The following is a 24,149-nucleotide window of genomic DNA, read 5'->3' as shown; positions in this document are numbered from 1 at the left end:
ATAGATTCGTTTGGTTTTTTTTGGTCTAGGAACAATTAGCAGTTGATAATCGACATTCTTGTAAGTGTATGTATGTATGTGGTTTAAAAAAATATTTAAGGTGCTCTAAAATCTGGTAAAATACTCTGAAATATTTACGTCGCTTTAGCCGCAAAAAAACATTCTACAAAAATACGCCATTTACCATGTCATCTTATCTTCATTTTGATCATCATCTTAATCTTTGCCATAGAAAACTTCATACAAATTCCTTACATATCTATCATAAGCGACGTTTCACTGCCCGATTCGATTTTGAAATGAAATTTTTGTGGTTTTTGTTTCATTTGTCTAAGGGGGGGTTTTGTTTTTTGGGCGGGGAGAGGTGTATTTAGTTTAGCATGACAATTCTGTAGAACGTGCATAATATTCATTATCCTTGGGCTCACGTCCTGTGATATCGACCAATGAATTTGGATCCATATTCGATAGTTTATCCAAATCATCATCGTTAATATAATTCGGTTGCAATTTGCTAACCAATTTCCTCAAGCGTTGAGCATCCAATGATGTTCGCCTCAAATTGGCATTGTAATCGCTGGGCTGGAGAGAGAGAGAGAGGGAGGGAAAGCAAATTTCAATTTAAATTTTCACATTAATTACAACAAACACAACAACTCAACCCACATCTAGCCATTGTTCACCAGGAAAAACCGCAATCAATTCGGCATTTGGTTCCAAGGTATTGAAATATTCCTCATCATCGATTTCGGTGCCATCGCAATCCAAATGTATGGCCGGTTGAGTGCGTTGAAACTTGGCCGAGACTTTCAGACGCAGTTCCTCCAATGTGGTGGCCACCACAGCTTTGCGTATATTACGTGTAATATCCTTGACCTAAACCAAAGAAGATTGAAATTTTTCAATAGTCATTAAGCAATACTCAAAGCTATATGTAAATATAATTCCCATTAACTGGCATTTCTTCTTCGATTAGGCAAACATAATTAAAGTCCGCCCAATTAAATGTTCGTTAAAGATAATAACACGCCCATTGATTGGAACATTTTTCGGGTGGGGACAGCCAAAGTAAGCAAAACACAAGCCAGAAACTCCATGCTAGAACAATGTTTTCTATAATTTCACACAAAAGCCCCGCAGGCTGTCACCAAACAATATACAATAAAAAAAAACTCATTCAACTGTATGGACAACGATAAGGATAAGGTTTCTGGGGGCGATATCTAGCACACTAAGAGCAACTAATCAATTTATTATTTGCCATAACAATAAAGCTGTAGAACGAGCCAACAATGGGCAAGGTCAAGTCAAAAGTGTGGGCTTTAGAATGGGATTATATTTCTCTCTCTCTCTCTCTCTCTCTTACTTCTTCTAACTTTTGTTCATCTTGGTTTCTGTTTCTGGTGTTTTTCCTTTTTGTGCTTTTTAGGCCTGACAATTTTCTCAGATTGCTGTTAAAATATTTAAAACATACATCTGTCGATTTTGGGTATAAACAAAATATAAGCAAAAGGAGACGAAAAAGAAAAAACTGCCCAAAACGTAATAAAAATGGTTGAAAAATTTGATGCCTGAAAGTAGGCAATGCCTTTTGGCTTTTCATAAATGCTAAGTATACGCCGAGATGGAATGAAAGAAAACGAAATACAACCTTTTTTTTTTTTGCTTTCTTTGAATGATGTATTAAAATGGGTGGGGCTGTGTGTGTGTGTTGACATTTGCCTGTCATGTGGCTTGTGGGCATTTAAGCCTTACCACATCATCATCTTCATTGTGAAACGGCCAACTCAAACGACACAATCAATCAATCCCATTCTCTCTATCTCTCACTTCAGTTTGGTCGACTAAACCAATTATACGGTTCTTAGAAAATCCATCAAATGGCCGGCAAACATAATGTCTATCTACTATGTATGTCTCTGTCTGGCTGGTGTCTAGAGCAATGAAAATTTATCAAGCATTTTATGCCTAATTTCCAAAGCACACTGACTTTCCAAATGAGTCGATTGGGGCGTGGCCACCTGGCAGTCATTAAAGTTCCATTTCACATTCTGACAAACGAGTTAAGGCTAATGACTTGCCTTTTTATTGTGTGGTGGCGGACTGAGAGACTTTGTTGCGCCCACTCGAAAGAAATAAAAGAAAATTTGCTGACTTGTGAACTTGTGGACCTTTTTTTTTTCTTCTTCATCTCCCTTCACTCAAACTCAAACTCGAACTCGTCTGGTTAGGAGCATGCCAATGCCCTGTGGCTTTCTTTGCGCTTTATGCGTTTTTTGACTCTCCCTAGCTCCCACGCACTCTCCCATGCCCTCTCCCCCTCTGTATACCTAGACGAAAAAGCCATTATAACTTGCCAACTAGCAGCATGTTTTCATTTTATTTCATCTTCATGCCCTTGAACTTTGAACCAACAGAATGTTAGTGAAAAATTTTAAATCTTTGTTCAATGATTTAGCTAATGATTGAAAGTGGCAGTGCTCTTCGTTTGTATACACATATATATCATCAAGGTAAACCATGTTGATGTCAATTTTTTTGTGTTTGTCTAGGTCCAACATAGAGATGGACCGAGAAAGGGATTCCATGATTTGCATAGGACACAAGCACGAAACAAGGCAACAAACAAAAACATCTACAGAGAGAGAGAGAGACATGACAAGGACAATCGGGTTAGTTTGAGAAGTGAACTAGAGTGAAATGCCAATGCAGTCATGAATTTGTCATGCAACTCCATGGGTTGCCATTGCCTCTGCCATTCATCATCCTCTCTCCACATGATGGTACACACATGTGTGAGTATGTAAGTGACTACACAAGTCTAGTGTTTAAACTGCACTTAATGCTAAGGGTAACTATGCAAATAGGCCAAAGTACCAGTAGAGCAAAAACATTTGCTATAGACATGCTAGCCAATTAATTTATAATGTAATTTCTCTTATTGCGCTTATGCATTGAGTTTTTTCACTCAAGCCATTAATCAATTCATTTGAATAGTTTTCCCTCTGTGTGTGTGTGAGTCATTCAATTCAACAAATTTTACGGGGGCAATAAAATTGTTTGGCAAATTTACATGCCTGTTGCCACATTGACACGCCCAAAGACAGATGTTTTCCTCTCCTCTTCTCATCGTCAAGTTATCCTCATTTCATGCCATGTCATGCCCACCTGAATGCCATCATTAAATTGCACGCCTGCCTGGACATGAATAATGCTTGCTTATTTGTCTTAATGCTTAACGTTGCGTATACGCAATGTATGTATTTGTACGCCCTTTGCTTTGTGTTGTTGTTGCTTCCTTCTCTGTCTCTGTCTCTGTCTCTGTCTCTGTCTCTCGCGGAAGATTGTCTGGGGAGGGTAATTTAATTCTTGTCAGGCCTCAGCACCTCCCGCTTTATATGATCCTCAAGACCAAAAGGTAGATGGCTTTGGTGGCCGCCATCGCCTAGGTGGTGGTCGAGAACAACCAAACAAATGCGTTTTTCATGTCGCATTTCGGTTTTAATGGCCAGAGGCCCCTTGTATATACAAACATACGAGTGTCACAAGAGTCTTCCCTTTTTTTTGGATTCTCGTCTCTTTCTCTCTCTCTCTCTGTGTCTCCCTTTTGCTTCTCTGTGCTGTTTGAGTTTTTATTATGGAATAAAGTAAAGCGTTGAAATAAGTTTACATACAAAAAAAAAGAATATTACTCACACATCAGGTGTGGAATAAAGAACACCAACGAAAAAAAACAGAAAAAGAAAAGAAAGAAAGTAGATATAAAATTAATTGAATTCCCACAACGTTGACATGCAAAATATTTCGCCGAATAATGGTTGAGAATAGTTTTCACCTTGCAAATTGTTTATGTACTTCATTATCTCATATGCAATTAGCCAAATGGATTCATTTTTGTTAGGTTTTAGTTTATCCTCTTGATTCTCCCTTCTCTCCATCTCTCTTTGTATACATTTTGTGAAACCTTTTTATGATTTTTGATGATTTCTTTTAAATCACTTTCCAGGGACAACATGAAACCAATTAACTTTAATTTAATTAGTGAAATAAAAATTCAATTTAAAGTCCTTTTTCCCCATTTGCTTTTACGTTTTGCGTTTACCGCGAAAATTCATCACTCACTCACTTGTCAGTCAGTCAGCCAGCCAGTCGAAAACCCCTTTTTTGCACTCATTTCTCTTGCTTAAGCTGACTTACATATTAAATGTTGATAAACTTGAGAACGAACCTAAAGAAACTGACAGGCTTAAATCATTTTATGTTGTGCTTATTAATTAGCCTAGACAGTGCATTAATTACGTATACGCCACGTGGTTCCAAAAAAAAAGAAAAAACCTCTTGCAAATTTGCTGTCAATTAATCTGATCGTCCAAAAAATGTACAACCAAAGTTTATTTATCATTTAGTCAGCTGCTTCTGCCACTCCTTTTTGTGTGCTATCAGTTTGGAAGTCTTCTTCTGTGTCTTGGAATAAATCGATTAGAGGACCTTAACTTCAGGACTGATGATGCATGACCAAGTGCCAGACGCCTCGTTATCGTCTCTCTAAAAACAGCAGCAGCAGCACCACCAGCAGAAGCAGCACCAGCTTAGTTGTAAATGAGCCAGAAAAGTAGGAGGGATTGACGAGACGAATGAAGGCTAAAAGGAGGTGCTAGGTGCTTATGGTAGGGAATGATATACGAGCCACACAGGCGCCCACATTTTGCCTAACAGCTTTGCCATTTTGTTCGGTTTTCCTTCTTCTTTTTTTTTGGTTTCCTCTTATAGTCTTTGCCTTTTGGTTTTTGGTTTTTTGTTTCTCTTATGGTTTTTTTGGCTGTCTTTTATATCCAGCTCGACAGTTTTAACATTTTAATTAATTTTCAATTGGCTTCCTTGCTACAAATATTGGCTACATAGAAATTGTGAGATAAAAGAGCGAATAAAATTGACATAGATATATATCTGTTTCTGTCTTTGTCTATATTTGCCCGAAAATTTTCGTAGAAAATGTTCGCTTTTTCGTTGAATAATATATGGAATTTTCCACACTTTTTTCCACGCTTTTGGCGAAAAAGTTGAGTACAAAATTTGTTTAAAGAGCGCAAAATAAAAGCAAAAAGAAAATGCAGAAAGAATAAAAAGGAAATCATAACCCGAACACAATTCAGAGAACACTCAATGCTGAAGAAGGCTTTTGAAGTGCTTGTTGTATTCCTGTGTTTGGCTCCTTTTAATTTGTATGGAGGTTGTGTCCTTCTGCAGGTTAAGCACCCCCTCTGTTCCGCCTTCAAGGGATGGACCCTTGAAAGTTTTATGCCAAACATAATCACTTAACGAAATGCTGAGCAGGTTAACAATACAACACAAAATAAAACTCGAAAAGGACTCACCTTAAAGGGCTTGCTGGTATTCATGTGCTCGACCACCTCATCGTCGGGCATCATCATCAGAGTCGAGGGTGATGGTGAGGGGGTTGTGCTGTGTGGGGATAATGCCAATTCCAAGGTAATGCTGTCCGCCGCATCGTCCGCCGAGGCTTCAGCCTCTGTTTCAGCCTCGACATCAGTCTCAACGGCGCTCTCAACGCAATTCACATCAATAACAACCGCATCATCGCAATCGGCATCCATTTCCGGTGTACGCGTCAATGTACGTTGTCGTGATGGAGGTGGAGCTATCATTCCACCAGTTTCTGCCAGTTTCACTGAAGCTGCCGGCATTTGCCTTTCAGTTATTTCAGCTGTCATGTTGGATGGTCTTGTTGCTGTTGCTGTTGATGTTGTTGTTGTTGTTGCTGTTCCTGTTGATGTTTTTAGTGCAACATTCGCTTGGCTAGCTCCGGTTTCTGCTCCAACTCCGTTTGCTCCTGCAGTTCTACCTTCGCCTTTACCTCCGCTTCCGCTTGATATTTTGCCTGCATTAATTTCTGTCATTTTTTATTTGTCTTTGTTGCTCTGCTCGGCTTCGCTCGAGTCTGGGTTGGTCCTGGTCTGGTCTGGTCTGGTCCTGGTCTGTTCTCGTCTGCTGCCTTGTGTTGTGGTCTATTTGTGCAAGTTTGTTGTAATTGCAGTTAAGCCACATTCAGGTGTAATTCCACGTCCAAGAATTTAAGCCCAGACAAACAAAGAGCACAAAAGTTTTTGAACAAATTAATTGCCATGTCAGAAACTTACAAATTACATTTCTATATTAACTATATATCAACTGAAACAACTAATTGTTATAATTATCCACGAGAATTAGCAGTGAAAAGCTGTCAAGTCTTTGAATTCTGAGTAACTAAATTACACGAAAGTTTATACAACATTTTATCCAAAGCATTTCCACTAAATATATGCCAATTAGTTAGTCTCTGTGTTAAGAACTGTGTTAGTACTCTTTAATACCTGTGGCTATCTTATGTATGTAGATCAAGGTAAGTAAGGAGAGGTTATTTTTGCTCTTAAGGTTATGAATTAGGCTTTCAAATTATTCTCTTTTGTTGGCAAACTCACAACTTTTAATTAACTTGTAATCAAACTTTAATTTAAGTATTATTTTTTATACACAGAACATTACAAAAATTTCTTTATAAGTTTCCAGAAACAAATTCCTGGACTGCCTATTGCATACTTTAGTGGGCAAAGTTCCCTCAATTTTACAGTTACAAATTCCTCAATGGTGGCTAAGAAGTATCTTCTATAGATATAGCAAAATTATGTACTTTATGTCGATTTTATAGAACTAAGAAACTTTATTTTTAGACCTCCTATTTTTAAATTTTAAAAAATATTTAATTATTAAAATTCTAGGGATATATAAAGTTTGATAAATTTTAAAAAAACGTTTTCAATTACTAATTATTGATATCGCTCGCAAAGACAAGCAAATTCTTAAGTTAATCCACCTCCGATCTGTTACTGATATCGTTTCGAAAACCTTTGAAAACCTTTGAATATAAAATGAAGGTTAAAAATTTAAGCCTGTTTCCCATATGCAAATGGTGTTAAGGTATAATTTGTTTTTATTACCAAAACGTTTTAGAATTGTAAATTGAAATTAAAGAAAGATTTAGAAGATGTTTACTGAGTAAGAAGTACACGTTTTCATTCAAATACGTAAATATTTAGTATAACCAGAAGCAGACATTCATATCTAATCCAAACTGAACACAGTCCTGAATAACTAACAACAAAAAAAGGACAATATAAATAAGTTATTGATAGGATACACTTTGTGGCAATGTTAATTAAAATCATTCACAATTAAACTAACCAAACACAATGTTATTTTTCCCACATTTCTTTAGCATGTAATATAAATTCATGAGACTTAGTTTTGTTTATTAGTCACAGTTTCTTTTTGTTAACCAATTGGCCTTAATATCCACAAATGAATTTGATTAATAATATTAATGCATATCAAAATATTCTTTTGTTCTCCTGTAATTTATATTTTATTATTTTTAATTAAATATTCCATTACCTTTTTTGTGGCTCTAAAACTCAACACTCGACATAGTTCACATTAGAACAATATAATTTTTAATGAGTTTTTCTAGTTTTGCCCGAAATAAAATTCACATTTACGCGTTTTTCAAGAAGTAAACGAAAAACTAATTCTTGGCCAACTTTGCACGTTGCCACAACTGCCACAAAAGCCGGCCGAACTTGGAATAAATTGCCAACGAACTGTGCGTGCTGTATTTAAACAAAACCTCTGACATTGCAAAGACACAAAGAGTGAAAACGCAAAGGCAAAACCAAAAATGAAAACTCACACAATGCGAAAAGCTTTGGCTAAGCGCAGGCTCTGTTACATATTCTATGGTGGAGCTCTGTTAAGTAACAGTTACTGTTAACCCTCAACCCCCCAAAACGCGTTTCACAAATGGGTCAGGATCGAGGATTCCCTGCAACTGTCGTATCATCATGCCTATGCCTAGTACCACTTACTGACTCTCTGACCTGTAAAGTGGCCAAAAGTTTGTGCCACTGGCCACTAAATTGTTGCACTTAGTAGCCCCTTATTTGGCCCCACGCCCACCCAATCCACGAATAAAGTAAAGTAAAATGAATATTTCAGCTTGAACTTTGCCAAAAACACCAAAAATTCTGTAAGGGCAAAGTTTATAAATGCAATAAAATAAAGTTTTCAGTTCTGCAGTATCCCCCCCACAAAAAAAACGAAAAATTTTATCTCAATTTCCCTTTCTGTCTCTCAATCTCTTTGGCTGAAAAAAAAAGTCACTCAAACATAATGAGGTTGGAGTCTTTGTCCTCATCGCCCTTAGGTCGTCTCTTTTTTAGGGGTATAAAGGGCATAATTAAAAATCTGTTACCACAAAAGGTGACAGCCAACAAAAACACAACAAAAAAAGTTTCAGACAAAAGCCAAGATTTATATGTAAAGTCAATCGAATGACATTTGCATGGAGGGGGACAAAAAAAAAAACCAACAGCCACCCAAAAAGGGAAATTGCTTACTTAAAATTCATGAAAATGCACTAAATTGTTGTTGTTGTTGTTTTTTATGTGCAAACAAAAACCATTAAACCGTATATTTATAACCATGTTAAGCCTACAAGGGCTAAAACGAACAAACAAATATATATTCCGTATGCGACATGTGCGCCATGTATGGAAATAATTACCAGTTGCAGCGCAAAAGTCGAAACATCGACAAGCAGCCAATTGTATCGACTGATTGGCATTGAAAACGATTGATGATGATGATTGTGATAATGATGATGAATGCAGACAGACGATGGCTGGCCATTTTGGGCGACGTGACAAACGACACTGTCACGTGAAGAATTGAATTGAAATCAAAAAGGGTTGCTCGACAAATTGGATTGTGCAACGAATTCAAATGGAAGAGAGTCTCAGGAATTGAAATATATATGCAAAATGAAATAATCGAATAGTTAAAAGTCGCTTTCCTTCACAGGTATTTATATGCATGACATCCTTGACGACTTTGCTGCGTTAAACTCGACAGTTCATAACCATTTAGAGTGATTACAGAGCTCGATCTGTATTCAAAGCATAAGAAAATATTGCTAAAAGAACATTATGAGTCACAGTTCACTGGATATTATATCTAAATTCGACAGTTCATAACCATTTAGGGTGATTACAGAGCTCGATCTGCATTCAAAGCATAAGAAAATATTGCTAAAAGAACATTATGAGTCACAGTTCACTGGATATTTTCTGTTCAAGCGAAGAGGGCATATGCCAAAAGGGACTATTAATAATCTTAAGCTTAATTGACTTCTTGGAGATCTGCTATATTTAAAGTCCTTTGCAAATTGAGGACAAATATATACTCAAGTTACTTTCATTAAGAGGGACTAGTTTCTGTTAAAAAGTAACCTTAATTGCCCTAAAGAAAACTGAGATTTCCATAGCTTTAGAATTTGATATATTTTTGGTAGCATACTTATTGGGATGCAATAAAGCCAACAAAGAAATCTATGTCTATTCATGACAGATAGAAGTCCTTACTGTCGATTAGAATCATCAGATTTTGGAATATAAGGTAAAATGAAGAAATCTTTAATTCCTTTTAAGGACAATTTTGGGTTATTTTCTAGTCTATAGTCCTAAGAACAGTTGAGTTAACTAAATGGCTTCAGTTTCTGACAATTTTGAAAGAAGTATTTATTAACCTATTAATTGGATAGATTGGTTACATTTTTATGGTTTAAGCCTGATTGATCACTCATCCTGTTTGACATTAACAAGGTGAAAAGCAAATTGCCTGCTACGTCTCATGCATAATTTAGTGTGTCTGACCAATGTCAGTATATTTTATAGGTAGGTATACATTTGTAAATATATATGTATATATATATTGCCGACAATCGGCACGAGTCCGCCCCTTCAGGCGAAATCATTTCCGCCTTTCAGCCAATAATTTATGTGCCTCTTTAGGTCGGCTAATTGTGCATTGGGGCGTGGCGTGAAACATTTTTGCATATGCGGCACAAAATATGTAAAACTACCGCGTCAGCGAGCAGCCTCCAAGCACACCTGCCCCCACCCAGCCCCACTCCAAACCGCCCTGCATAACGACAGGCAATTTAAATGCATAGCAGCGAAGGACAACAGACGGCGGAGGGCATAACTAATTGAAATTTATGCGTCGCGTCCGTCAAGGTGAAAGAAGCGAGGAGAGGAATAGCAATGCAGCATCATCATCATCAGCATCAGGACCTTGGCCGTCTGCAGTTTGACAGGCATTGGGCAGTTAGATTAATTAACTCACATGTCGTTGTTGTCGGCCGAAAGAAACACTAAAAATCAAGTGAGGGAAAGGTCACACACTTCTAGCGACACATATGTTCATGATTAATTGTGCACCCGAAAACGACGGACGACCCAACCAAACCAAACATGGCCTATTGCAAGACCCAAAAGCCATGTCCCAAAATCCCAAAACGCAAAAACAAAACCGAATTTGTATTCACTTTGGCATTTCGCCTTCTAAATGAATTTAAATGGAAAAACGAATGCCAGCAAAAAGGCGGGGTAAATTGAAAACATTTTAATTAAATTAAAATATATAAAAGAAGCAGCCAGCACAATTGTGGGAGAGAGAGAAGGAGTGGGTGGGGGTGAGGACCACAGACATGCATTGTTTGTGTTTGTTTTTCATCTGTAACATGCAATTAAAATTTCCACTTAATGGCATATTTAATTATTTCGTATATTGTTTTTAGTACCCAAATAAGGAATGTCAGGTAAATTCTTTTTGCCCCATTTTTCTTGTTTTTTTTTTTTGTGTTTAATGCGTTAAATGACAAAATGCGGGGGCCCCATAAAGTAGACTATTGTAATGGCAAATAAAATGTAACAAAAGGCAAACATGTTGTTTGTCACCATCAACAAATAAATGGCAAATGAAATTGTATAACAATCGTAAAATAAAACACTTGGAAAAAATAGTTATAAAAAAATTAAAGAAAATTAAAATAAAATTTAGTTTGGTTTAAAACTTGATAGATAAATAGTTATTTTGGCACAAATAGATTGAAATTTAGTAATCAGCTTTTGTAGTGCAACTTTTTCGTGCAGTGTATGTTTGTATTAACTACTCAGCGTTCAATTGTTGGAATTCACACTTATTTATTTCCATTTAAATAAAGTTGTTTATTGGATAAACAATTGAATTACATCAATTTGCACTCTTCATTAAGTTGAATATATATTTACATATTAACCAATAAAAGTTGTTGAATGGCTCACCACTTGTCATGTATTAAGTAGATTATAATGGATCGATTCAGTCTGAACTTCATAACAAGTGAGAGAAATCAAATTGAATGTTGGCCAAAAATTGTTCAGACTTAAACACGCACACACGCCACACACACACACACATACGCAGAGGGAAAGAAAAGACACGAAAAGTTGTCTAAAACTTGCCAGTCCTCAGGCAATACATTGTACAATCAAATTCCCTTTCATATCGAGGATCTTTGCCACCATGCAGAGCCACTAAATCGTTGGCGGGGCTCTTTCGCAGACATTCCTTTACACAGGACGAAGGCCGCATACCCGGGTGGTGATGTTGCTGACGATGCTGTGGCTGCTGTATCCCGCTGTTATCCCAATCAAGGTCGTCTTCAGCCTTGACTTTATACGTCTTGTGGCCAAGCATTAGCATTATGATAAACAAAATGGTTAATTTCATAATTTTCTCTATTGTGTCTTGTGTTTTGTGTTTGCTTTTTTCCCGTTTTCTCACTCTCGGTTGTATGTTAAATTTCCATTACTGACAGCTGAGTCGGAGGCAAAGATCTCATTTATGTAGACCTTTATGGACTTACCCTTAATGACTTAGAAAACAAATCAGCGAGGCAAATACACACAACACCAAACACACACAAACACACACTCGCAAATAAGGCAATCCATGGCCCTGCGGCCCGAACTGCACAATTATGAGCCACACGCCCACTTTTTGTCGCCTACTTTGCCGTATTCAGAAATGACAGGAGCGGATTTCAATGTTGTTTTGCTTACTTTCATCCTATATCAACTAACTTAAGTAAATAATAATCTTATAATTTTAATAAGAATTTAATGTTTAAGCATGAATTTAGATTCCATTGGATTAATCTAGCTAAACACCTAACTCAATACGTTCCTGTCTATGAATATACATATGCATGTGTGTTTGTGTATATGTGTCTGTTTGTGTGTTTGAACGAATTGTGCCACAGGGCGTATTAGTAATGCCCATTGCGGCATCTATTACAAAACGCGCTGGATGTTTATGTGTGCACATACATATGAGCAAGTATGTGTGTGTGTGTTTGCCGGCCCCCCGCAGACAAGCATAGAGTTTTCGCCATAGCCTCCCCCCTCCTAGTCTATCCTTGACATTTATTTTTTGGGATAAAAATGTACGTAAAGAAAAACAAGAAGAAAAATATTTTAGAAAATTATGCCCGCCGTTTGAGAGAAACCGAGTAAAAAAAAAAACGAAAGAGGAAGAGGACAAGCGGAGTGTGGCAAAGGGAAAGCATATTTGTGACTCGTTTGCACAGCGCAAAGAGAAAACAAGTTTCATTCGATATGAAATCCGCCCCCCCGACTGCCCCTGTTTCCCATACTCTAGACTCCAGACCGCCCCTCGAGACATTTGACATTTGGAGCTTGGCTGCCATTTTGCCAGTGATTTTTTCCACGCCTCTTTATGTGTGTGTGTGTGCTCATGTGTGTGTATCGGTCTGTGTGTATGTGTGTGTTTATGAACAAACGTTGCTTAGTATTTACTTAGCCAACAACAAGAACGAAATGTGGCAAATGCAACAAGCTACAATGGGAATGACATGGGCAAATAGACAAAGTCTTTAAAGCTGTAAGCTCAGCTAACTGTTTCTTTGACTCAGACTCAGTCCCTCTCTGTCTCTCTTTAACCTCTCTTTAATCTCTGTCTGGAAAATAAATTAAATATTATTATCATTTATATAGAAATTTTTTCATTTTGATCCCATTGTAGTTATGAACCGGCTATGAATTTCTGTCTGAGCTGTTTCTTTTTGTATTACTCTGTAATCATTTTTCTTTAGGACTTCAAAAGGAAATCAAGTCAAGCTAAATTAAGTTCCTTTTTCTTTTTTCCTCGCCTTATGCCACTCTCGGTAATGAACGAGGAATATTCAATTTTGCTGATTATAGGGATAGTCATTTTTTATTAGTTTATTAAAAGAAACTATTATATAGATTGGATATATGTAGAATAAGTCAGTTGATAGTTGAGTAAAGCTACCGCTAGATTAAGTCCTGGATTATATATTAGTTAAAACATATAAACAAAAACTTATATCAAAATGATAAAGTTAGTTTTTTTGAAGGTAAAGAAGCTTAATTTAAGTGATAATTTCCTTTTAATTCTTTTTGCTTTTTGAAGTAAACCTTCTCTAACAGTTAAAGAGTATAGAAACTGCTGCTTAGTCGTAGCTTATACTTTCCTATGATTAATTTTGCAAGCGTCAATTTTCCAGACAGCTTTCTTTCATTTAAATTCATTTGGATAGAGCTCCTGCCCAGCCACTTCGACTTCTACTTTATTAACTTCTGCTGAAAAGTAATTTTGAACATAAAAAACATTTTGCAACAAATTGAAATAAATTTTAGTTAACAGAGCCGACCACGCCCTCAATTGTTGGGATGGGAGTCAAAACTATGGTTTTGTCTATGGTCGAATAAAAATTGGGTCAAGCTCTCTTATCCTTTCTCTCTCTCTCTTTCAATCGTACTCGCTCTGTGTCTGTCTGTCAGATTGGAGAGCTTTAAACTGTGTTAGTAGGGCATAGGCCAGGCTTTTTGGGCTAACGTCACAACCCGTTGTGACGTTGTGACGTCACAGAGCATGACATGTCTGTTAATGCAATTAACTGCAAGCATTCTCTTACAGTCACCCACACTCTCTTACTACACTTACCTTTGTTACTCTTAGCAGGGAAGAGCTTTCTTGGTCTTTGCCCCCATCACCCATACGCCCTGTTGCACACACACACACAGACAGCGCAATGAAATTTACTTCATGTTTTGTTCAAATTGGTTCAATAAACTTTATCTTTAATATGCATTAATAATGGTTCATTGTTTTTTGTTTTTTGTCTCATTATCTATTGCTTGTCTATGCCAGGTTTAAATTCTTTCTAATTATTTTTCTGTGTATTAGTTTTTGTTTTTTTTTTTTTTTTTGTTTTATGTGTTTTATTATTTTGGGATACATGCAACAATTTGAAGCAATTTGTTTTCTTTATTTAAATCATTGATCATCGTTACACATAAATACAGTCAGTCTCAAATTGGAAATTTCTTCATTTTTTTCTGACATTTACAATGTCAATTTATGTGCGTTAAATTACATATATGTAAGTACATAACTAGTTTTTTAAAATCAAAAATAAATTTAAATGTTTAGGAAATGAAATTTAAGTATTTCACACCCAAATGAACACTTTTTAATTGTGAAAATAATAAAAGAAACTATTAAAAGGTGAAGAGTTCTCTCACTCTATGTTAAAAATGATAATCTTATAAATTAGTCAGATTTATTGACCTCAAGCCGGCTTAAGCCCAGTTTTGATTAACTTGAAAAATGGTCGAAGTCTAGACAAACATAATATCTTCATACTAAATACAAGTTTTAAATTTAATTTTTGGAATATATTTGAGGATTTATATACAAGTAAGAAGACAAATCCTTGCTTAAAAATCATGAAACCTATCACTAAAAAGTGTTTTCCGTTCTCCCCTGGAACTATTTAGTTAACCTCGACTCTCTCTCTCTCTCTCTCTCTCTCTATCTCTCTCTCTCTCTCTCTCTCTCTCTCTCTCTCTCTCTCTCTCTCTCTCTCTCTCTTCTTATCTTTCTTGTTCTCTCTATTTTACCTCCTTGCGTATAAGTTTCACATTTAATCTTATTATTCACATATTCAAATTCTTCCTTATGGAAGTTTTCAAATCTTGAAGTTTTCCTTTATGGGTCTAATAAATTGGCTTATCCTCGTTACCCTAACCACATCTCAAAATTAAAACATGCCAATTTCTACCAAAGCCATAGAAATTTGTCTCATTACTCATACTCGTTGTAAATACAAACAAAAAGCAAATTTTTAAGTAATATTAAACTAATTCCTTAGAAAGCGAAATTTAGTTGCTATTATTGAACATTATACTTAATTCCATCTCATAGTGTTTTCAATATTTAACAGAATGATATTTTCATCTAGCTAAAATCAATTTTTAAAAATTATTTTGAATTGTTTTTCTATTCTCTTCTTCTTCTTCTTTACTCTGTTTACATTAGATTTTCCTAACTTTTTAGAGGAGATTTTTGTGTTGTTCTCTTTTGATTATTTCCTTTCATTGTCTTTCGTGTGACAATTTTTTTTGTGGTTCTGTCATTTCTTTTACTTATTCACACAAATATATGTATGTACGTATGATTCCAATTGATATTATGTATATGGAGAGTTATAGTTAGGTATATGTATATATATATATATATTATTGTGGCTAAAACATCTTTTGCTAAATTCATGTGACTCCTCTTCATCTGTCTGTCTCCCTCGCTCGTTCAGCACTTACCCAAATCTAAGTGTAATTTGTTCGTTAACTTTCATTTGCTCTTAATTACTACTACGAAGCATTTTGAATGTGATTTATATATTTTCCATGTATTTCGTTAAATATTTTTGTATTCGTTTTTTGTTTTTGTTGTTTATGTTAACCAAATGTTGCAGGACTGATTTCTCTTGGTTGCTCAGTGTCTGAGATATTACTTTTGTGGGAGGGTCAACAATTTTTTCGTTTTCAAAGGGTTTTTTTAGATGAGATCCCGACCACGCCCATTGATTTGTGTATGCATGTGTATGTGTGTTGATTCTTTGTTTTGTTTGTTGTTTGATAAATTGCCATCGCCTTCGTGCTACTCTTGACTCCTTAGTTTGGCTACTCACTGGTGGCCAGGCTTCACCTAAGACTGCCCAAAATGGGCAGTCAGATATCTCTCTCACCTCCATTCTCATTGGCATTTGGCTCATTGGCATTGAGGCTAGAGCTGTTGCTGCTGCTGCTGCTACTGCTGCTGCTGCTGGTGGCCTCAGCCACTGTGATGGTAATGGTGGTATTCTGATTGTCACATTGCACCACCTCAATGGTGCGGGTATTATTCATGCTGGCTGTACCACCATTTGTGGTGCCCATTTGACTGTTTTCTGCCTCGTTCAACTGACGACCAATTTCACGATCAATCGCCTCAGCATCCTCGGGATAACGTTCCGAACAGAAAATGGCACCAGCCTTAAGCAGTTTCAAGAGATTCAAACGATCCTCGGCATTGCGTTTGGCACACAAAGGTCTAACAAGTAAAAATATTCATAAACATTTGACTTTTCAGATTATTTGTGGATGGACCTACCTGCCAGCATCTTTTAATTGCTCCATGAATTCTTTGCCAGTTATGTCCACTAATGAATTGGGATCCATATTCGATAGAGAATCCAAATCGGCATCATTCATTACCGAAACATTGCAGAGATTATTCTGCAATTGACCCACCAATTGACGTATTCTAGCCGATTCCGTGTTGTTGGTATTATCAGTGGTATCCGAGCTCTCTCCCCCGCCAAGTCCAGCACCTCCTCCGGCCTCGGCATCTCCGTTCATATGCGGTGTAGTTATGGTCACATAATGTGTGGGCTATAAAGTGACAAAAACGAAACTAATCAATTTGAGCTTCTGCTTTATTCTCAATAACTTTTATGGCCTACATCTATCCAATGTTCACCAGGAAAGACAGCAACCAATTCGGTATTCTCATCGAGAGTACGAAAATATTCCTCATCATCGATTTCAGTGCCATCCGAGTCCAAGTGAATTGTTGGTTGCTGTTGTCGATGTTGTTGCTGCTGCTGTTGGTGCTGTTCATCTTCATTGGAGAATTTCTCAAATTTTTCGGCTACCTTTTGACGTATCTCTTCCAAGCTGGAGGCACAGACAGCTTTCTTAATGTTTCGCGTGACGTCCTTGACCTAAAATGTGGACATGGAGGAGCAGAAAGTGAGGCTATAATCAAGCATTACACGTTGAGAATGAATAATAAATTAATGCCCACAGACGAAACATGTGCCGAACCAAAAAGCCCAAAAAACCTATGAAATATTTAACAGGCCAAATAAATGAAAGACACACAAACAGAAGCACAAACTGAAATAGATATAAAGATGGGACATGGTATAAGGCAGACACAGAGCAAACAAGTAAAGTGGAAAAAGAACTTTATCTAACATAACAAAAAAGTTCTTCTTAGTATATCATTTTTCCAAAGAATTTCTCACATTTCACTTATTCTCGCCTAAGCCCTTTAGATGTTTCTAAAAATAATACACAAACAGACAAACACCAATTGCCTTCGCTCAACCTTTTTTGCCCACTCAAATCTTGAATTGAATTTTTCTTCCTTTTTTTTTTTGTGGAAACCAACTTTAAGTTATAATCTAGATAAATGTCCATAAATCAACAAAAAAATACTGAATAATATATGTGGCACAAATTGTGGTAAATATTCCATCACTTGTGCGGTAATCTCTTGACTTGACTCATTAGGATGGGGCTTAATGTGAAAAATATTACTTGGTTAAGCATTTTAGTTATTAATTAACTTACGATTACACATTTACAAGGTCTATAAATTATCTTTATGTTCAGAACTTATTTGAGAAATTATTTGAGAAAATGAATAAAATTGAAAGTACTTTCTTTCTATGAAACATTAACTATGTATAACTTCATTATAAGACTATAAACTATAGACTTAGTCTATTTAGTCTTCCCAAAATGATAAATCTGACTGTCTTAAGTGTTAAAAATTAATTCGATAGCAATTCTACATAATTTTTGCCCAAGTTTTCATATCAATCGTAGTGTTCATAGTATTCACACACATTGAATTTATTTTTAGTGTCTCCTATCTCTTATCAAAAGAAGATTCCAATTAACTTACTACATAACTCAATTAATTTTAATATGAAATTCAATGTAATAAAATAAGCCATGTTTAAAGGTTAACTAAAGGGCATGTTTATCTAGGCGAATTACCATAACTTTTGTTATAAACTAATGAAATTTCATGGTAATTACCAATTAGTCAATCACAGAATTCTTGTTTATTTTGTCTCTTTAGAGTTTCCCTTTAAATATTCAAATCTTTATCTTTATCTTGTAAATTTCATGATTTTGTGAACAAAAGAAAACGTTGTATTTAATTTCTGCATGGCTAAAGGCAAAATAAAACAACTATTTCTTGGCCTGTCAAACAAACTAACTACCTACATATTGTTTTAACTAATTGAGATTTATGGGGGAAAAAGAATGAATAAATAAAGTGAATTTCATCTCTCACTGCTTTTCGATGTTTGCCTTAGAACTCGGTGTAGTTTTTTTTTTTTGTATTCCTTTGCCCGAGTAAATTTTCTTCAAGTTACGAGTATTTGCCGAGTTTGTTGGGGAATGCACAAATATTTGCAGTGACAAGTTATGCCTCTCGGCAGTGCAGCATGCCATAAGTGCTGCCCCCATGCCACATGCCTCATGCCCCATTCCCCATGCCCCATGCCACAAGACCGTTCTGGTAGCCTGCCAGTACGGCTACAAGGACATCAACATCCTTTCTATTAAACTTGCATGCCATATTAAATGGCGCTTGAGCGTTAAGGTTAAACGAAACATAAATTAGGAGAGGCGAGGAGAGAGAGAGAGAGAGAGAGGGAGAGACAGAGACATCAAAGAAACTGACTCTCAACGAAAATTTATCGCTGAACGTGCAACTTCAACTCATTCATAAATAATCTAGTTGAAATTGTATTTCAGTTAACAAATATCAAATATCATGTGTTTGGACTTATTCTTTCTTCTCTTTGCTGTCTAATGTAAGTAAAAAGTTGAATCAAAAATTAATCATAGCGCAAAAAAACAAAAAGAAAGATGAAAAACTTTTCAACTTTTGCCAACAATTAAAAACTTTGCCAAAAAGAAAACTGCCAAAGTCAGCAGACAAGTGGCAAGGATCTAAGCTACATATAGATATATATAATCCAATTCGTATCTTTTGCCAAAGTTTTATGGATTTTTTTTTTGTTTTTCACCTCGCAGCAATTGAATTAAAACTAACAAAGTTCCATTTAATTGTAATACAATTAATTAAGTGTAACAAGCTAAAATTGATTAAAAATTATTTCACTCTAATATGTAAATGTGTTTCGCTCAGCTATGAAAATTGTTCCACCAAACAAAAACATTTAATTAAATTTGTGGGCCAAAAAAAAAAGGAAAAACCATAGTTTTTAAGAGACCAAAACGTAAAGTCAATTAAAAGTATATAATGCAATGTTTTTTTTAGACATAAAACAAAAACGGAAAGTGGTTTTAATCATCTATAATGTTGAAATTCCATTTGCATTAGAAAACTAATTGAAAATCGAATTGCATTGCAATGAAAACTGTTTTCAATTAATGAGTCTCTGGTCTAACTCTTTTCAAAATATTTACGTAAATTAATAGACATGTTTGTTTATATACTTTAATCCGTGGTCATTTAAACAAAATCAGAGCTGAGCTGAACCTGTCATCATCAGAGTAATGGGAATATCTTAACTATAACACTATCGAGAACTGCACGTAGTCCCTGTCAGAAAGATGAGAAAACTGACTAACTGGCTAACTGACTTTTTGACTACGTGCCCACGAGAAGATGTTGTGCCTCTTGCCGGTTCTGTCCACACCACACACCACAGGCCCACTTCCACTTTTGCCCTTCTTCCATCATCATTCATGACTTAAGCCACAAGTTGTCTTCTAAATATTTGATAGGCCTAGGCGGCCGCAGATTTTGTTCAGTCTTTGGGGAAATTAAGTGGCAAACTTGGCAAAATTGCTAACCAAACTATGAGACACAAAATTATGTAAATTATTTAATAAATTTTTTAGCATTCCGTGGGTGGCAGTTGAAGAGAAAATGAACGTAGAGCTACATTTCGCTAACTACTTATATTGGATACACGATGGGTTGACAACTTTTGTTTTAAAAGTTTTCTCTTACACTTATGACCAAGAAGGTTGCATTAGCTATATAAGAGCGTTCCACACTCATTAAGTATATATATTCCTGAACAGTATGAGAAGCCAATATAACCACGATCTTCTTTGCGTTTGGTTTCACTGAATTAGATTATTCACTATAAGTTTTGGAATCATAAGGATGGGACATTGCATTGAAGTTTCTATTAGGTAGGTAAATCAGGTTCATGGCGATATCGGATCGAACCTCTATAACATATACATAGTTGTCAAAGCAACGATCGTTCAAAATATAAGTGTTAATGTGGAAAAATATTTGGTTTTTTAGATTTTTGACCCAGAAGAAAGTACTTATATTGTTGTGTTTGGATCTTCTAGCCAAATTTTCAAACTCGTCTCTCCACGATATTTACTGTGTTTCTTTACAAGACGAATTTTTAAGTTTTCTTGAGATATAATACAGCGAAAATGATATCAGATCCCTTCCTTAAATCCTATCAGATCCGACAACTATAAGCTTTAGGTTACTAGGTCTTAAGGTCTTAAGAAACAAGTCCTAGTTTGATTGAAATAATATACTAAAGGTCCTGCAAGGGTGTATTAAATGTCGGCTTTTGGTACTTGACTTTCGGAATGTTGTGTTTTTGTTCTTTTTTAATAGCATTTTCATGGTTGTCTGATTATTTTGACAGCTTTTAAGCCGATTTGCGGGTTGAACTCGGCTCAGGAATGTGTGTGGAGGGAGGCAATGCCCTACAAGGAGGGGTGAGTTGGTGGAAGTTTGTGAATTAATTATTTTTAATAAGCGGTGACATTTTAATGGAACTTTTCATTCTCCCGACATATCTGCCATGCAGATTTGGCTATATGTGGAGATTTCGGTTGTTTCTGACCACAGCAAAAGTTTCCAGTGAATTTAAATAATTCGCAAAGAATATTTTTCTTTTTCTGGTCCTTCTCTCTTAAATTGCTTTGTGGTTGTGGTGAAAGCGGGGAGCGGGGAGACAGAACAACTCGCTTCATGTCAAAGGAAGTGCTTCCTTTTGCCTTTACTGTTAGCATTACCCCCATTTATCCTGCAGATAAACAATTTAGTCAACAACTAAAACAAAATCCAAAGACAAACAAAACGAAAAATAAAATAAAGAAAACTCAAAAACAAAATTGCAAAGAAAAAAATGTTAAATAAAATGCATGTCAAGTGTTTTTTTTTTCGTTTTATGTGTTTGCGAATTCAAAGTCAAAGTAAATAGCCTTTAACTGAGAGAGGTCTCTCGCTCTCTCAATGCCAAAGCTTTCATCCTGCTCTTAACTTTCTCACATGGCTCTCTCTCTCTCGCTCTCTTAAGTTCACCCAGTTTTTGGGGGAAAAAAATTTAACTTAGCACGCGGCCAACAACAACAGCAACGCCCAAAAAAGGCATGGCTTAATTGTTGCAACTGGCATATGAATTAATTCACAAAATTTAAGTATAATCACTTACTTTAAATGGCTTTTTCGATTCCGTTCCATTCGTTGTTGCACTCTCCATGGCATTTGGCATTGTGATTTGTTGTTTGTGTTATTCCCTATTAATTAATTGTTTAACACTCAGCACTGAAATTTTCTTTGTTTCTTTCCACTTTGTTTAAATGTATATGTATATTATTTGTTGTATTATTTACACTTCACTTCTTGAAATGGATTTTGTTACACGTTGCACTTGAGAATTTCAAATTAATTGCAATTTTTTTATCTAAATTTTTTTTTTTTTTTGTTTTGTGGAGCGCAAACGAGACGTTGCTGAGCTCAGAGCTGAAAGCTTTCTTTATGCAATTTCTCCAACAAGCACCGGTTTAATACTGAGCTCAATTCTAGTGCCTTCCAAGCTTTTATAGTCAGAGAGACAGAGCGAGAGTATGACAGCGCCAATATGGACACAAATGGTGGTGACAGAGAGGGAGAGAACGAGGACGAGAGCCCCAATGGTTCTGAATGAAATAAAAATGTTAACAGAGAAATGTTACAAATGCAAATCGAAGGCGCCAAATTTGAAATTCCCTGCCATATATTCATTGATGTCTTCATAGGATACCATAGGTATACGTTATATTTGGTTGATAATATGCAATATAACAAAAATAAGAAGGCAATAAAAAGTTCTTCAAATTGTTTACTAATTAAGATATCAAGGTAAACAGCTAAATAGGGACTAGGGATTCAATATAGGCAGAGTTTATTATCCTTTGTATAATTTGACTATTGAAAGCTCCTTTTGAAATTTCAAAAACTGTCTTTGATGTTTTAAAAACATTACAAGGTTCACACTCTATACATGCGTAGCTTTCTTTATTTTATACTATATATTGCTTATTTTACCTGATATTTAAGTCATTACATGTATGGTAGTTCTAATTATCAAACAACTGAAGTTCAAATTCATTTCCTTTTGAAGTTAAAACGAATAGTTTTTGCTCAAGATGGTTTAAGCACTAACCATAGAACACATAGATGGGACAAACTCATGATTTTTTGATTGCAAACGCTAGCCTAGTCATGGAACCCCAGAGAACTTCGGGAAAACCCGAACGCTCTCACTCTCAATGAGAGCGTAAAATGGGGAGAGGGCCAAGCAGCTACGAAAAAATTTCAGTCTAGCACAGACTACCGAACGACGAAGGCAGGCCTACGTCGCTTGTGATTTCGTTCTGTCTATGTATGTGTACACTCGTCGGTACATGCTCAGGCTTCGTAGTGTGTGTGTGACGTGAAGTTGTACAACATCGCATTTCAATAGCTCGCTCGACCAAAATTTTTCATTTTCGACAAAACAGCGGCAATGCGAATAGGATATGCCCCTGTCGAAAGAATATCAAGAAATATTGGCATCAGCTACGTATGTATCCCGGTGGCTGTGCCGATAGAGTGTTTGCTTGGCAATAGGAATGTCGCTGGTTCGAATCCCAACTCGATTATCGTTAACGAAGTTTTTTTTTGTCTATTTTTTATTTTGTTCCTTTTTGATTTTTTTTTATTTATTTTCATTTTGTTTTTTTTTTCCTTTTGTTTATTTTTATTTTTTATTTTTATATAAATAAAAAAAATAGACAAAAAAAAACTTCGTTAACGATAATCGAGTTGGGATTCGAACCAGCGACATTCCTATTGCCAAGCAAACACTCTATCGGCACAGCCACCGGGATACATACGTAGCTGATGCCAATATTTCTTGATATTCTTTCGACAGGGGCATATCCTATTCGCATTGCCGCTGTTTTGTCGAAAATGAAAAATTTTGGTCGAGCGAGCTATTGAAATGCGATGTTGTACAACTTCACGTCACACACACACTACGAAGCCTGAGCATGTACCGACGAGTGTACACATACATAGACAGAACGAAATCACAAGGGACGTAGGCCTGCCTTCGTCGTTCGGTAGTCTGTGCTAGACTGAAATTTTTTCGTAGCTGCTTGGCCCTCTCCCCATTTTACGCTCTCATTGAGAGTGAGAGCGTTCGGGTTTTCCCGAAGTTCTCTGGGGTTCCATGACTAGGCTAGCGTTTGCAATCAAAAAATCATGAGTTTGTCCCATCTATGTGTTCTATGGTTAGTGGTTTAAGTATAGATTCTCAATTTATCGTTCAGTACAACAGAGTTACTTATCCTTATCACTGGAAGACTATATAGTGCCAATGTGATTATTAATGGACATATAGGAAATAAAAATAAAAAATAAAATATTATCCTTATTGACCTGCGATTCAAATAATATAACTCCCAAGGATATCAATTGCAAGGTCAAAATCAAAACACTTCATTGATCCATATATAAATTACAATGTTGCAATGATTAATTAATTAAAGCATTTACCTGTTAACTAAAATTGTGTGAAATATGCAAATTTACATTTTTCAGTAATTTTTCAATCCTTCTCATTCGAATATATTCTCTTAAAAAAGTGAAACAGTTTATATTAGTATTTACATTTGAAAGAGAACGAGAAGAGAAGAGAACGAAAGAGAATAACAGTCTATTTACCATGCTGGATGGTGGTAAAGTCGGACTGCTCTTTGGCCACTCCTCTGCCCTCCGGCCGA

At 35.9% G+C, this 24,149-nt stretch overlaps 2 protein-coding genes across 2 annotated transcripts; both read right to left on the bottom strand.

Annotated features, from left to right (window-relative positions):
- LOC6640525 lies at positions 1–7,623 on the bottom strand. The gene is made up of 4 exons (XM_023174770.2): positions 7,450–7,623; positions 5,376–6,026; positions 667–876; positions 1–582 (listed from the first exon to the last, which is right to left on the bottom strand). The coding sequence occupies exons 2-4, from the start codon at positions 5,916–5,918 to the stop codon at positions 376–378; spliced, it is 960 nt and encodes a 319-aa protein (XP_023030538.1). The 5' UTR covers positions 5,919–6,026; positions 7,450–7,623; the 3' UTR covers positions 1–375.
- A 7,205-nt stretch (positions 7,624–14,828) lies between these two features.
- Positions 14,829–21,665, bottom strand: LOC6640526 (DNA fragmentation factor subunit alpha). Its single transcript, XM_002063538.4, has 4 exons — positions 21,554–21,665; positions 16,766–17,026; positions 16,414–16,694; positions 14,829–16,353 (listed from the first exon to the last, which is right to left on the bottom strand). The coding sequence occupies exons 1-4, from the start codon at positions 21,611–21,613 to the stop codon at positions 15,993–15,995; spliced, it is 963 nt and encodes a 320-aa protein (XP_002063574.2). The 5' UTR covers positions 21,614–21,665; the 3' UTR covers positions 14,829–15,992.
- Between the last annotated feature and the right edge of the window lie 2,484 nt (positions 21,666–24,149).

This window comes from Drosophila willistoni (assembly GCF_018902025.1).
Source record: "Drosophila willistoni isolate 14030-0811.24 chromosome 2L unlocalized genomic scaffold, UCI_dwil_1.1 Seg196, whole genome shotgun sequence".
NCBI classification, from domain to species: Eukaryota; Metazoa; Arthropoda; class Insecta; order Diptera; family Drosophilidae; genus Drosophila; species Drosophila willistoni.
The sequence above is the reverse complement of the archived record's forward strand: the minus strand, read 5'-3'. Positions and strand labels throughout refer to the sequence as shown.